General features: G+C 41.2%; 1 protein-coding gene across 1 annotated transcript in view; it reads left to right on the top strand.

Annotated features, from left to right (window-relative positions):
* The window catches only part of LOC311099644 (astrotactin-2-like), a gene marked incomplete at both ends in the record, with an annotated part of 337207 nt that overhangs the window by 191732 nt on the left and 128458 nt on the right, over positions 1 to 17017 (top strand). Inside the window, 3 exons of the mRNA XM_084140362.1 lie at positions 6230 to 6337; positions 15595 to 15741; positions 16146 to 16313. Coding sequence (XP_083996488.1) covers positions 6230 to 6337; positions 15595 to 15741; positions 16146 to 16313 — 423 coding nt within the window. The remainder of the gene's footprint in view (positions 1 to 6229; positions 6338 to 15594; positions 15742 to 16145; positions 16314 to 17017) is intronic.

Below are 17017 nucleotides of genomic sequence, written 5' to 3'. Positions count from 1 at the left end.
TAAAGCCGCCTAGAAATAGTGTCATTTAAACTAAGTCAACTAAACCACCCTCGAGAGCAAAAACCGCGACGAGATGAGATGAACCCTCCAACACCTGTTTTAAATGCACATTCTAAATGTGTGCTTTACCAGAAGTCTAACGGTGATCTCTGTACAGTTGTAAACCTACCCCAGAGATAATTCACTGTCATTACATCCCACACCTCAGAGAGTTACATCATATAACAGTGGAATACTTATTTTATGTAGTCACACTATTGCTGTTTTCCAGTACTGTAGGCCTACACAGTCTCATTATCTTCCCTTATACCCAAAGGACATGGCTGCGGTGGCAGAGTAGCATACATCTACATTATTATTATTTTTTATTTTTTTATTTTTTATTGCGGTGTCAGACACAATTTAGCAGTGGTGATGTGCCGCTTCTAAATGCATAGGACACCACTGGTCTCCATCCTAGTTTCCTCTTGGGCTTATGAATGCTTGGCTTGTTTGATCCTAGGGATCATGGTGCTTAAATCTCTTAATCGTCCTAATTTGTAAAAAATTAAATAAAAATCGATTTCACTTCTCCGCCGATGGAGGGCCTCCCAATGGGCACAGGCTTCAATTCAACATCTATTCCACATGGGTTCAATGTCATTCCATTGAAATGACGTGAAAACAACATTGAGCCAACCATTTTGTGCCCAGTGGGTCCCAGCAGAAGCCAGTCAATGGCCCTTTGAGAGCTTTCTAAATAATTTGGCCTCTGATTGTGTTTTGTCTGCTGTGAACTAAACCTCATAAATACTTTATATTGTCCTGGAGGGCTATTGGAGTACCTAGGGCAGGGATGGGCAACTTTGATGGGGGTGGGGGGCACAATTTTATGTCTCATTTCATGCAATTCTACACATTTTGCCATAGGGTGGAGATAAGTTTTTCCAGTTTTAATATGATGTCTGAGTGAGGCTGACTAACAAAATCTAAATTGCACCTTGTGGATTCTACTGTTCTAACTTGCAACAGTAAGTTGAGACCAAGACTGAGTTGTTTTATTTTTTATGAATGGATCCGAGGGCCTTCAAAAGGGGCCTTCAAAAGAGGCACCATCCCTGACCTAGAGTAAACACTCTAGAGACAAGAGAAACATAGGAAATGAGCTAGCATTTCAAAATGCCTTGACAGTACTAGGACATGCATAAGGCCCCCGAGACATGTGATATATAGGACAATGGAGAATGACTATATGACATTTCCCATTCCATCAGAGGTAACAGCTTATAGGTCTGGCCTCAGCTATCCTTTCCATTCCCTGGATACTCACAATTAAACAATTAAAGCCCTCATCAATCCTCCCCCTAATGGTACGTGACAGAAATCGAAATGCAGGCGGCAGGCGGTGCTTAAGGAAAAATAAGGTATTGGTCTCTAACTGAATTAAGCAGCTCAGGGTGATTAATTTCCACTCACATTATGTAACTAAGGCCAGAAAAAGCATGGTGGTTGAGTTCTTCAAGAACACCCCTCTAAATGTTCTGCCAACATTTGCTGTGTGAATATTATATTGAATGTTATCATCTTTTGCCCACTGCTATAGGCTATTTGTTTTTCTCATCTATTTTGAGAAAGGGAGCTCCACTCTGTATTGGTGTAATAACGGGAAAGATAAAACATCCACTGACATAAGTTACTTATTTTTGTTGTCAGATGTCACAGTTGGACAGACACGTAGGAAGTGGTGTTCCTCCTGATCTGAAATACACCTACTGTTCCTCTAAAGCGTGGCTGGTTTTATTGCCAATGATGGAGAGGTATTTTATCACTCAGTCACACCCAAACCACTTTTTCTTGGCAAACGTCAAGCAAATCTAGATTAAATACCTTATTTTATTGACTGCATGAATATTACAAGCCATTACTTGTGAAGGACTGTCTGCATCATAAAGATTTGACTTGTAGTTAAAAGTTTTTTCGGAAAAGTTTGTGTCATTATTTTGCTCTGTTGCCTACGAACTGGTTTATTTGGAAAAAGACTCAATGTGCTGTAAAATTGGGTATGAATTTATGCATCATGTTATAATACGGTGTGTTAAACATGCACACAATGTGATGGAGAGAAAGAGAAACAAATGTTTAGAGAATGAGAGAACATGCCTATGGTTTAGGCTACCAAGGTAAGATTGAACTAGGCAGACTAAAATTTCTACATAAATGGTTTCATTCCTATCCTGTAGTGGAGTGGGTGTGGTTTTGAGGAGCTCATAAACATTCACCAATAGCCTACTGACAAAGTCAATGTTTTCTTTATTTAATCTATTTTTTTTTTCATTTTACCCCCCTTTTTCATCATATGCAATTACGATCTTGTCTCATCGCTGCAACTCCCCAACAGGCTCGGGAGAGGTGAAGGTCAAGTCATGCGTCCTCCGAAACATGTCCCGCCAAACCGCGCTCCTTAACACCTGCCCGCTTAAGAGGAAACACTGTTCAACTGATGACTGAAGTCAGCCTGCAGGCACCCGGCCTGCCACAAGGAGTCGCTAGAGTGCGATGAGCCAAGTAAAGCCCCCCCGGCCAAACCCACCCCTAACCCGGATGATGCTGGGCCAATTGTGCGCCGCCCTATGGGATTCCCGGTCATGGCCGGTTGTGACACAGCCTGGGGTCGAACCTGGGGCTGTAGTGACACCTCAAGCACTGCAATGCAGTGCCTTAGAACGCTGCGCCACTCAGGAGGCCCTATTTAATTTAATCTCTTTTTTTGTTTGTTTGTGTTGCTGTGCTTCACTGGTCTGTCCTGTCTCCTGCTAATTAGTGAATATGTTGTTGATACGAGTACCCCACGGTATATACTGTATGTTCGGTATATCTGTTTACCCAGTGTTATGTCTGCCTTAGGCATGGTTATGATTCACAATGGTGTTTTGCCTATCTTTTAACTGAGAATAATTTGATCCCCGCTAGATTGTGGGCCATTTTGGAATGCTCCAAGGTGTTTACGTGGACATGGGGAGGTCAATATAGGTTGCTAGGTGTTTGGTTAAGGTCAATACAATACACTGAGCTCTTTCCATGACATAGACTGACCAGATGAATCCAGGTGAACGCTATGATCCCTTATTGATGTTACTTCCACTTCATTCAGTGTAGATGAAGGGGAAGAGTCATGTTAAATAATGAGCCTTGAGATAATTATGAAATGGATTGTGTATGTGTGCCATTCAGAGGGTGAAAATACAAAATATTTAAGTGCCTTTGAACGGGGTATGGTAGTAGGTGGCAGGCACACCGGTTTGAGTCAAGAACTGCAACGCTGCTGGATTTTTCATGCTCAACAGTTTCCTGTGTGTATCAAGAATGGTCCACCATCCAAAGGACATCCAGCCAACTTGACACAACTGTGGGAGGCATTGGAGTCAACATGGGCCAGCATCCCTGTGGAATGCTTTCGACACCTGACGAATAAAGTACCCCAGTATTATTTTTCTTCTTCGGTGGAATTTAACTGTGGTTGGCATCCAATATGTTGCATTACCACCCCCAAATGTACTATAGTATAAATCCATTAAACTGTGTGATACAAAATCGGAAAAGGGGAAATGTGAAAAATAAAATAAAACATGTACATTTTTAATTACCCTACCAACTAACCCTATACTCATTAAAACCCACCACCTTATTCCACTACTTTAACCCTATCTGATCCTACCCCAGGCCAACAACCTGAGAGGACGAGACACTACCACTCAACACACCCTGTAACTCTTCTGAAGTCAAATCTCGTACCCCCAAGTACTTCTCTGCAGTTTCCACCACAACATCTATTTTCTTTGACTTACGTTCCATCTCTGCGGTACAGTTGATTACCATTGCTATGAACGCTAAGACGCCAACCTTACTGAAACCTATATCACTCATTGGCCTATCCCTCTGTTCTGGCACATATCTACTATTCACAGGGACCCTCTCAGAATACCTCACCCTTGATCCACCCTCCTATACCTTCTTCACTGCCTCAGCATACGACATCTTCTGCACTACACTGACCCTGGCCACCTCAACCTGCCTGTCTTGCACCAGACACCTCCGGTCCCCAGCAACATGGGCACCCTACAGTTGACACACACAGCTTTTTGCATCAAAGAGTACCACAGTATGAGTTATAATACCCATAAAACCTAGCGGTCAAAGAGGGAAATGGTTCCAATCATTTTTCCACCATACATTTTTTCCATAGGGGATTTTAGAAACTCTTAAAATAAGGGCTGTGTTTCGTGTAGGCTTACCCTGGAATGACATTTTGATAACCGTGTAAATCTCTCTCGGACAAGGTGACCTTTATAAATACACTGAACCAAAATATAAACACAACATGTAAATTGTTGGTCCCATGTTTCATGAGCTGAGGAGTATTTCTGTCTGTAATAAAGCCCTTTTGTGGGGAAAAACTCATTCTGATTTGCAGGGGTGCAGCCATGAGTGGGCCTGGGAGGGCGTAGTCCCACCCACTTGGCAGCCAGGCCCACTCATGGCTGCACCCCTGCCCAGTCATGTGAAATCCATAGATTAAGGCATAATTTATTTATTTAAATTGACTGATTACCTTATTTGAACTGTAACTCAGTAAAGTCTTTGAAATTGTTTCATGTTGTGTTTATATTTTTGTTCAGGTTTATATGGGTATTATGACACGTCCACTGTGGGGCTCTATTGAGGCTGTTCTGAGGGAAACTCAATATTAGGAAGTTGTTCCTAATGTTTGGTATACTTAGTGTATATTGTTACTCTTTGTTATGGTGAAGGTTTGGTCTCTTATCGTCCTAAGGCTTCCTGCTGCATTCTGATTCTGCAGTTCATCACGCATTTGATGTGTGCTGCAATAGCTTTATTCAGTGGTTAAAGGGGAGCATGCCTTTCAAGTGCTCTGCTCCATAACACTCCTTGAAGTGTGCACCTAGCGAGCCCATGCGATCAGGCAAACAGCTTGTCTATTCCAAAGCATTCAATGGTCCTGCCAGCCTGAACATTTCACAAAGTGAGACATCTAAAAAACCTTGCCATCAAATTCCTAATTGATGGAAAGGCTAATTTTGTTTTCCCTAAACATAATTAATTCCAAGGACCCGTGTGTGAAAGCTGCATGCACTTCAGTCTATTTGGCACGCTTTTACACGAGGCGGCAAATTGGAACATTTGATCCGGTGTTTCAAGTAGACTTACTAATTCACAACCCAAAACGGCTCGCCCCAAAGACAGGTAAGGCATTTTGTGGTAATTGTGTTTTTAGTTTCTCACGGCCTTTCTTCATTACGGAGAGATTGTGTTTGAAGTCCTTGAGAGATTTGAGCAACATGCTTTTAGGATGAGTTGAGCAACTTTGAATAGGCCTCAGTGTAAACACTTAGCAAGTTTTATGCAGTTTACTTTCAATGGCCTGCAGGTAGCCTAGCAGTTAAGTGAGTTGGGCCAGTAAACAAAGGGTTGCTGGTTCAAATCCCTGAGCCTACTAGTTGAAAAATATGTTGTTGTGCCCTTGAGCAAGGCACTTAACCCTACTTGCTCCTGGATAAGAGCATCTGCTAAATAACTTAAATGTTTTGAGTAGGAAATTCAGGGTAATTGGAAACTAAATAAATATGTTTGCTTTATTGTAGTCAACCATTTGTTTTGGGTAAGTTGATGTTGAAGGGTCAGGGACTATTGTATAGGCCTAGTTGGTGGGTGAGGGAAGAAGGAAGAGGGAACATTGAAAAAACATTGGTTTAATGTGGTGTGTTATTGATTGAAACTAGCTGTCTCCAAAAATACATTGTGTGGGTCCATCCCAGACAGACACTGTAATGGTCGTGTCAGTCGTGGCACAGCCAATGGTTTTGAACAGGTGTCTGGGTATTAAAGTTTCAGTCTGTTCACCTCAGTCCTCAGTTCACCTCATTCTCCCCAGGATGGATAAATAACTTCCCACCTGTCAAAACATGATATTACTTCTCAACCTTTCTCCATTACCACATCACTGCTCTTTTCAATGGTGAAAATAACTGAATTCACTCTATTTCATATGTTCTCAAGTTGTCATTGAGCTAATGTCAAGAGCCTCATATTCTTTCTCATGTTTCCAAATGAAGCCTCTTGTCAAAGTGATGGCACTCCCTGAAAATAATATTTTTTCACACAATACATTTATGACCCAATATAGTCCTCCACACCGTTCATCCTCCTCTTTTTCTCCCTCTTCCTTTTTCAGTGGCTGGTAGTGTGTTTGGGCGCCAAGGAGACCCTGGGTCAGAGGGTGACGATGAGACCCAGCTGAAGTTCTACACAGAGCAGCACAGGGGACGCCGGCGCAGCAGAGGTGAGACTGGAGAGGGCCTGGGTGTGTGTGTGTGTGTCTGTATGTGTGTGCGTGTGTTAACGCGTGTGTGTGTGTGTGTTTGAGGTAGTGGGAACTCTGAAATGTTAACTTCAGATATTTTCCCCTATGATATGACGTGCTAATACTTTTCAGTCTACGTTTCTTTTAAGGTCTGGGTTTTATTTGAATATTACCACCCACCAGCATGTCATTGTTTATAATCAGAAACACATGCAAAGTTCTTCCTATTCTCGAGTCGCGACTGAGCTGAGCAATATAATAGATACTCTATGGATAATTTGTAAAGTTTCACTTATCGTTTAGCTAGTTTATATTTAAAAAATACTTTATAAATGGTAAGCTTGCATGTCATATGATTACATTTTGGAACCCCGCCCCCCGTCGGCCCAAAATGAATGGTTTTGACCACGCTAAACTGCCTTTATCACTGCCTTTATTGGCACAACTAGAAATCACAACTGTCTATCCTATAATGAAAAGGCACCTACAAAAGAAAATTCCACTAACATGTTCATTTCTTTTGTGCTGTTGTTACATTTGTATTGGTGTTTTGTTTCATGTCTGATGTGCTCAGGGTGTTGTTACATATCATTTGCAGCGTGCATCATGAGTAAAGTCATTGTGGCTTATCATTTCACTTCCCCTAGATGTGAGAACCATGGCATGAGCCGGGGCTGACTTGGCATTGCTGTAGCGCAGCTGAATAGCCTGCCAGCAGCCAAGGTTGCACCGTATCCACTACAATGTAGAAAAACGTGTCACTGTCGAAACCGTTAAATAGTTAGGCTATCCATATTACCGAGCTTCATCTTATTATTTTTATTTCTACGGCAGATTCGTGCCCAGAATGTATGGAAGATGCCAAAACTTTGGAGATAACAATAGATGGCAAAGTCGAAGATACTGGTTTCCCCTATCCATCTGTGGCTAAGTTTTCCCTAAATGCTTATGACAAATCCAGCTCCAGAATCAGCCACAGCCTAGCCAGCTGGCTAATCCTTTGAATATAGTGTAGGCACAACAGACAATATTAGCAATCTGGAGAAGGTTAGCATGCTAGCTAGCTACACTGACAGCTATCAGTGCCCTATTTGTTGTTATTTATTGTTATTTGTTCCTATGTGGAAATCACCACAACGTTCCCACCCCCAATTTGTGAATATGTATTAGCAGCCTGCATCATTATTCGGAGATAGAACCTATATTAGAATTTCCTCTATAGGACAGGAATTACTTTGAAATAGGGGCGACATTGCCTTCTGGTGGGGGCCTTTAAGTGCGTTTGCAAAGCAGCTTGCTCTCGAGTTGACACTTGATACAAATGTACTGACTACAAACTTTGCTGAGAAGCTTGAGGATTTCAAAAATCCAGTATCAACTGTCTCCACCCTGCCCTGGGACAGGCTGCTATGCAAATGAGTCTCATTTTCCAAATTCAACCAGATGTCAACCCCATTAGCTAATTTTCTATCACTGACAGAACCAAACGTTAGTTTAGATAGACCAGTGTGTGAATTACATTTTCTCTCTCTGTCTAATGTAAAATATTGAGTCTCCAATAACTTGAGCAAAATTTTCACTGAATCAGCCAAAGCCGTTGAACAAACAAAATCCCACCACCAGAGAATCTTTCACTTTTGGGTGAACTCCTAGTCTACTTTAAAAACAGAACAACTTAGTAACAGCAAAAATAACAGTGCAACTGCAAATACAAGTCTTAAAATACGGCTGACGACTCAATTGATTGTTTCTGACAGCGAAGGAGATGTTAAACATGCAATGTGACTGTTGGGGAGCATGGCAGGGACTAAGCCGACTGAAGTAAAAATATATATATTTGGACTTGTTTTCGTAGCTGGAAGCAGAGAATACGTTGGCATCCCCAGAGTGGTGTTAAGAGGGATCTATAGCACCATCATGACACTCAGCAGATACATGAGCTGAGGAAAATGGAGTCTGAATGATAAGCAAGCTGAATCAGATGCCTTAATGGATGCCATGATTTAGTCTGCATAACCAAAACTGCCATTTGATAGTATTGTGTGTGTGTGTGTGTGTGTGTGTGTGTGTGTGTGTGTGTGTGTGTGTGTGTGTGTGTATGTGTGTTCTCAAATGTCCTTGTGAATGTGCATGCCTTTCTTTTTTGTTTGTTTGTCAGTGTGTTCCTGTGCATTCACACAACATGTTTATTTGTGTTTTTGTGTGTGTTTAAAATTACTGGCACCCCTGACTGGCAATGCACAAACAATACTTTAAAAAATATAAACAATATAATTATAGAGATAAACTCAAAATACCAACATGTGAGAAATACTGTACTATATTAATGTTCCAATGGAAGCCACCAAAATCATTTATTGATTTAATAAAAAATCTATGTCCTCCAAATCAAGGTTTCACAATTAATGGCACCCTTAAAGATTATTGTAAATAACATCTACCAAAATTAAACCAGGAATTACATTTCACTTATTTAAGTTTATCTAAGTCTTAAGGAACTATATTGAGCCATTACATCACTTCCTGTTTCACTAGGGTATAAAAATGAGGTACAACACATGCAATATCCCTTTGTCATCCAACAACATGAAGAAAACAAAAGAACTGGCAGTTCAAAAGAGACAGATGGTTGTAGACCTTCATTAATTTGGTAATAGCTACAAGAAGATCCACAAACGATTGAATATACCACCGAGCACTGTCAGGGCAATTATTAAAAAAGTAAAAAGATATGGAACCGTTGAAAACCTCACAGGTAGAGGACGCACATGCATTTTGCCCCCCAGGATAGGGAGGAGGATGGTGAGAGAAGCAACAAAATCCCCAAGAGTCACTGTGAAATAATTGCAGGCCTTGGTGGTGTCTTGGGGTCACCAGGTTTCAAAAAGCACCATTAGATGCCACCTCCACAACCACAGGCTCTTTGGAAGGGTTGCCAGAAGAAAGCCCTTTCTGAATACAAGACACAGACACAAGCGCTTGGAGTTTGCCAAACATAATTTATATTATAACTGGAAGAAGGTGCTCTGGTCAGATGAGACCAAAATTGAACGTTTTGGTCAGATACAGAATCGACATGTTTGGCGTCGAGACAGAGATGCATACAAGGAGAGGCACCTCATACCCACGGTGGAATATGGTGGTCGGTCAGTGATGTTTTGGGGCTGTTCTGATTCCAGAGGTCCAGGGGCACTGGTTAAGATTGATGGCATAATGAATTACACCAAGTATCAGCCAATTTTGGCTGACAATCTGGTTGCCTCTGCCAGAAGGCTGGGACTTGGCCATAGGTGGACTTTCCAACAAGACAATGACCCAAAACATACCTCAAGATCCACACAGAAATGGTTCTGTGACAACAAAATCAATGTTCTGCCATGGCCATCTCAGTCGCCGGACCTCAATCCAATCGAAAATCTGTGGGTTGAGTTGAAGAGGGCAGTTGATAAGCGCAAACCGAAGAATGTGAAGGATCTTGAAAGGTTCTGAATGGTCCAAAATCCCTCCAAATGTGTTCCTTAACCTTGTCAAACATTACAGGAAAAGACTACATGCTGATATCCTTGCCAGAGGTGGTTGCACTAAGTAATTATGAAGCCTTGATTTTGGTGACATTTATTTTGTATTAAATAATTGTATGATTTCGGTTGGTTCCATTGAAACATTACTAAAGTTCAGTATTCCTCACATGTTGGTATTTTGAGTTTATCTCTATAATTATATTGCTTATATATATTTTTTTTAAAGTATTGTTTGTGCATTGCTAGTCAGGGGTGCCAGTAATTTTGGAGCCCACTATATATGGATGTACAGATGTAGGATCTTAATTTGTGGCAGTTTGCTACAGCAGGAAAATAATCCTGCAGCAACAGGAAATGGGAATTATTATGTGGATTATAATGAATGGACAATTTTTGTAGGGGTTTATACATTTTTCATTAGGGCAAATCAAGTCTGACATTTATAAGTGGAAATTACAAACTTTAGAAGCCTTTTTTAAACCTCAAATCCACTACAAGTTTGCATTTCCCGCTGTGCAGGAAAATTCTCAGCAACAAAAGAGTAATCAAATTAAGATCCTACATATGTATTATTAGCAACGGTCATTGAAGTTGTTAAAATGTTTTAAAAACAATTATAATAAATGCAACAGTTGGACAATGGAGGAAGATACTCCAAACTTTTTGAATTTATAATCCATCAGATATTGATTTAATTACAGCACATAACACATTTTACCGTCATTGACAAATAATGAATGGAGTTCAGGGAATTCAGGGATTCCATTTATTGTAAAATGTCACCTTTTTTAATGCACTCATATGTAAGAATTTTCAAAGATAAATATACAACGCAGAGAAGTAGAGATCAAGAGAAGTAGAGATCAATGGATCTAGTTGTTTTTCAGTTCAACATCTGTTTAGAATCGGTGTAGGGGTTCCAGTCCGGGACTCATAGCTACGTGTGGCAAGTTCTCATTGTTCCAAATTATCTATACATTGAAGCTGAAACGGGATACTTTGTATTTTGTCCATTGGCCCATTTACTGCAATTAATTCTAATTGGTCAACCACAGGCTTGGTTTTGGTATAAACTACATCCTGTCTCTTTGTTCAGTGGAGAAACAACGAGAACAGGGAAGAATGAACATTGACCATCCACTTTCCAGCATAACAACTATGATTTGTTATCTTTGAATACATATATTTTTCTCCCCCTGATTTTCTTTGGGGTCTGTGTTGTCAAAGAATAACATCAACTGCTAACACATACATTACCAATCAAAAGTTTGGACACACCTACTCATTCAAGGGGTTTTCTTTATTTTCTACATTGTAGAATAATAGTGAAGAAATCAAAACTATGAAATAACACATATGGAATCATGTAGTAACCAAGAAAGTTTTAAACAAATAAAAATATATGTTATATTTGAGATTCTTCAAAATAGCCACCCTTTGCCTTGATGACAGTTTTGCCCAGTCTTGGCAAAGTGGATGCAACGATCACAATCAGCTCTGCCTTATGTATCAGTGCAGTATTTATTTTATATGACCTCATTAATTACTGTTGTTGTCACATTATCTTGCATAATTCAACAAGTGTGTCAATAGCAGGATACCCTCGGATTACACCTATCTATACATACTTTACATTGTTTGCGAGATCAGTCATAATATTACTATAATCCGAGTTTTCATGTTCGGAAGTTTGTAAACATTTCAACTGTATTAAATGATTACTTTTGAAATTCCACAAAAATGAATACACATCAAAATAAAGTTATCTTTCTTCTCTTTCTTGTGATGTAAGTGTTGAGATGATGTGTTAAATCCCCGACAAAACTTTAGCGTTCTTATAAATTCAACTGTAAGACAATGTATTTAATTGAGCCCATATCAGCCATTACCGGAGTGTGTTTGACAGGTCATTACAAACATTTCCGTGGTCGTTACATTAACGGGAAAATAATGTCAGGAACAACCAAGAGTATGAAAGAGTCGCAGGCGTAAAATGAAAGCAATCAATCCAGCGACATTTAAGTGACAAGTGGATTCTGCACCCCTCAAACACAGGAAATAGATGGCTGAAAAAGACAGATCCTCAGGTGGGCGGCGAATGTGCGTTGCTAGTATTATGCCTGTAAGTTTATCTTAGCTGTTGGGTGCACTGCAGACTTCTCTAAATGGACACTGTTAAAATGCATTAGCTAGAGACTGTGGGCACACAAGTGTGAAGGGCGGACAGAGGGAGGGACTCGAGTCAGCGAAGAGAGAGAGAGAGAGAGAGAGAGAGAGAGAGAGAGAGAGAGAGAGAGAGAGAGAGAGAGAGAGAGAGAGAGAGAGAGAGAGAGAGAGAGAGAGAGAGAGAGAGAGAGAGAGAGAGAGAGAGAGAGAGAGAGAGAGAGAGAGAGAGAGAGAGAGAGAGAGTTGATTGAGTGTTTTAGAAATTGAGATTGGGGTTGTTTGTGTGCGTGTGTTTACCTACTGTGCATGTGTGCATTTAGCATTATGTAGTTATGTTTGCAGTTGGCTAGTGTGTATGTGTGTTTGTGTGGTTGCTTCCCTTTATGCCATTTTCTGTGTGTGATTGAATGTGTGTATGAGTCTCTGAGCGTCCATATACAGTACCAGTCAAAAGTTTGGACACCCCTACTCATTCCAGGGTCTTTCTTTATTTTTACTATCTTCTACATTGTAGAATAATAGTGAAGACATCAAAGCTATGAAATAACACAAAAGTGTTAAACAAATCTAAATACATTTTATATTTAAAATTCTTCAAAGTAGCCACCCTTTGGCTTGATGACAGCTTTGCACACTCTTGGTATTCTCTCAACCAGCTTCATGAGGTAGTCACCTGGAATGCATTTCAATTAACAGATGTGCCTTGTTAAAAATTAATTTGTGGAATTTCTTTCCTTCTTAATGTGTTTGAGCAAATCAGTTGTGTTGTGACAAGGTAGGGGTGGTATACAGAAGATAGCCCTAATTGGTAAAAGACCAAGTCCATATTATGGCAAGAACAGCTCAAATAAGCAAATCGAAACGACAGTCCATCATTACTTTAAGACATGAAGGTCAGTCAATCGGGAAAATGTCAAGAACTTTGAAAGTTTCTTCAAGTGCAGTCATAAAAACACCATCAAGCGCTATGATTAAACTGGCTCTCATGAGGACCGCCACAGGAAAGGAAGACCCAGAGTTACCTCTGCTGCAGAGGATAAGTTCATTAGAGTTAACTGCACCTCAGATTGCAGCCCAAATAAATGTTTCACATCTCAACATAAACTGTTCAGAGGAGACTGTGTGAATCAGGCCTTCATGGTCGAATTGCTGCAAAGAAACCACTACTGAAGGACACCAATAATAAGAAGAGACTTGCTTGGGCCAAGAAACACGAGCAATGGACATTAGACCGGTGGAAATCTGTCCTTTGGTCTGATGAGTCCAAATTTTAGATTTTTGGTTCTAACTGCCATATCTTTGTGAGACGCGGAATAGGTGAACGGATGATCTCTGCATGTGTGGTTCCCACCGTGAAGCATGGAGGAGGTGTGATGGTGTGGGGGTGCTTTGTTGGTGACACTGTCAGTGATTTATTTAGAATTCAAGGCACACTTAACCAGCATGGCTACCGCATCATTCTGCAGCGATACGCCATCCCAGCTTGTTTGCACTTAGTGGGACTATCATTTGTTTTTCAACAGGACAATGACCCAAAACACACCTCCAGGTTGTGTAAGGGCTATTTGATCAAGAAGGAGAGTGATGGAGTGCTGCATCAGATGACATGGCCTCCACAATCACCCTACCTCAACCAAATTGAGATGGTTTGGGATGAGTTGGACCGCAGAGTGAAGGAAAAGCAGCCAACAAGTGCTCAACATATGTGGGAACTCCTTCAAGACTGTTGGAAAAGCATTCCTCATGAAGCTGGTTGAGAGAATGGCAAGAGTGTGCAAAGCTGTCATCAAGGCAAAGGGTGGCTACTTTGAAGAATCTGTTCAATACTTTTGTGGTTACTACATGATTCCATATGTGTTATTTCATAGTTTTGATGTCTTCACTATTATTCTACAATGTAGAAAATAGTAAAAATAAAGTAAAAACCTTAAATGAGTAGGTGTGTCCAAACTTTTGACTGGTACTGTATATGTTCCCAACCTATCAACCCCTGTGTGGATGTTTGGGCGTGTGGCCGTGTGTGTGCATCTGTTAGTGTACTCTGTGGGCTTTTACGGTAATTGAGGGCCTCCTCACAGACCTAATCATTCCTGAGTGTTCACACAGATGAGATTAGTTGCCGGGGAGCTGTTGTCATAGACACCCACTGCTCCAGTCCGGCCAAGATGGCAGGGTCATTAGATCTCCCTCTCTATCTCTTTCTCCCTCTTTTGCTCTTGTCCTGTTTCTATATGTCCTTACTCTCTGGCTCTGGCTCTCTCTCTCTCTCTCTCTCTCTCTCTCTCTCTCTGGCTCTCTCTCTCTCTCTGGCTCTCTCTCTCTCTCTCTCACTCACTCTCTCACACACACACACACACACACACACACACACACACACAAACACACACACACGAGTCCAGTGAATGTAGGCAGTGGGGATCATTACTGTCCATCCACCCAGGTGATTGAAGTGGCTTTTTATCAGCCTCAGTCTAAGAGGCTCGCAGCATCAGATCCATAGATCCCCCTTGTCTGACTTCTCCACTCCCCCACTGGACTGAGATTCTCATTAGTGGGTGTTCTGAATCATGTTTCACCTTACTTTCCTATGCAGGAAATGAAGGTGGAAATCTCTAGCACTTCCATAGCAACCACAATTTCTTAAAATAGCAGCTACTGTAATTTAACACAAGCACTGTATGAGCCATATGTGTAAGGTTGGTTTCAGAAATGTGATTTCAGGAGTTAAAATTATGTATAGTTCAAGGTAACAAGCTATTATTTGACTGGAAGGAAAAGTAAAGTGGTATCATTACATGCCATTGAGAAGCAAAGAGCAGGCAGTCCCATTGACTCTCAATAATAGCTCCGCCCTCACCCTGGTAACTGGTAAACTAGCACTTAATATGACACCTGCCTGCTAGGATAAATGTCACTCTATGGGAGATAGGAGCTCATTTCAGCCCCCTTTCTCCCCAATGTTGAGAGAAGCTTACAGAAACCCAAAGCACATCCAAAACAAGCTATCTCTAACGCTGTCAGAGGTGATGGTGTCATTTATCAGCGACACTAGATGTCGTACTGGTGGAAAGAGGCTGGGCCTTCTTAACTTTTATCATGGCAATATATTGCCTCTGCTGGACTCCAGCCATTGTACTGTTCAGAAATCAGTTGAAAAATAACCCTGGATTGTTCATAGCTCATGGCCAATACTCCAATCAAAACACAACAACTCCACCTAACTGTGTACATGTACAGGAGCCAGAAGCTAACGGGATTATCTGCTGTGTTTTTAGCGTGTTTGTTTTTTGCAAAGCTAGAATGACCAGCATTTGTTGTGTTATAAAGTACATTTTTGGTGGTAAGAAGAATGTGTGTGAAAGTAAACTGTTTGATGTTTTAGACCACCTACAGCAAATTTGACATGGTGCAGATTAAGAAAAATAATGTTCATATTCCAGTTTTTTGTTGTTGTTGTGTCTTAACAGCTGAAGTCATATTTTGCATGTTTTCTCTGCATTGTCCCTGAGTTTTGATGTGAGTCCTAACTCCTGTCACCGCTGTCCTCAGGTTGTCCACACAGCCCAATGAACAAAGCCACTCTGACGTTGATCACCATCAGTACGTGTGTCCTGGCTGTGGTTTACGGCACACAGCTCTCCTGCTCTCTCAGTGTCAAGGTCACTCTCCACGTGCCCGAACACTTTGTCGCCGACGGTCAGCATCCCCCATCAACTCACTCTCACTCTCTCTCTCTCTCTCTCTCTCTCTCTCATAGTCTACAGTGGATGTAGCATCAATACCTGCATTAAGCATGCTAATTGTGCTGTAGATAATATTTTAATTGAACTGTATCCTCAAAAGACCAGACTTCTAATATTGATATTTTGTAAGGCTCATTATTTTCAAATTCTAACTAATGCTTAATTGAACATGTTGGAATATCCAGTTCTATGTTATATCCAGCTACTGTAGTAAGAAGAGAACAGCCAGGTTGTTAGCAGTAGAAAAATATTCACTCTAATAAACCTGGATATGTTATACTGAGCAGTGAATGATGGATGATCCTGCTGAGAGAAATGAGATGAGTAAAAGTGTGTTCTGTTCTCTTTTGGTTCCAGGAAGCAGTTTTGTGGTGAGCATGGGCAGTTTCCTGGATGTGTCTAACTGGCTGAACCCTGCCAAACTGACCCTTTATTACCAGACTAACTCCTCCACCCAGTGGGTCAGAGACTACTGTGGCCAGAGGACCACTGAACCCTGCGAACAGCTGTGTGACCAAGAGACAGGTTAGTGACACACAAACACACACACACACACAGCGAGCCACATATATGTCCCTGCTGCAATCTCCAAACAGTTCCCTTGGAACAGAATGTCGTCTTAAGGTTCGGTGGTATATAACATGGCTGGGCTGAGGGTTAGCCACTGATGGGATCTCTACGGCAAATACATTTATTTGCTCTTGACCTTCAGTGCTAATCTCAGGCTCTGGGTCTCATTCAACCCCTGCCAGCCCCTGTTAAGAATCAAACAGATAAGAGTGGCCAATGTCACGGAGTACTGTGTGGAGAATATTACCCTCCTCTCATCTCCACATCATCTCAATGTGCTTTTAGCACAGCGCCGGGCTTGACATTTAGACTTGCTGTTTGATAGCTTTGATACTTCGCTATTGCAGACCGATTTCTTTTCACACCAATACTGAAGTCTGTAGACTTTTAAACAACTTGCCTTCAACCTTAAATGTCTTAAAGGAGCCCCCTGAGACCCTAAAAGGTGTTGTCAGACGTGAGTTATTATGAATGATGATGATTTAGCGCTGCGGCTAAGCTACGTAAACAGTAAAGGTTCATAAAAGTGAAGGTGAGGCAGTGAAATGGGGTGTCACTCTCCACGGGATTATGCTGCGTTCGTGGAAACCCTGGAACTCTGCTGAGATCTATAGAATAGGGCTCTTCGATGCTGTATCAGGGATATCAGAGGAATATTT

The sequence above is a fragment of the Coregonus lavaretus genome (genome assembly GCF_964263955.1).
Source record: "Coregonus lavaretus genome assembly, chromosome: 24".
NCBI lineage: Eukaryota > Metazoa > Chordata > Actinopteri > Salmoniformes > Salmonidae > Coregonus > Coregonus lavaretus.
This window is presented reverse-complemented; position numbering and strand designations above follow the sequence as displayed.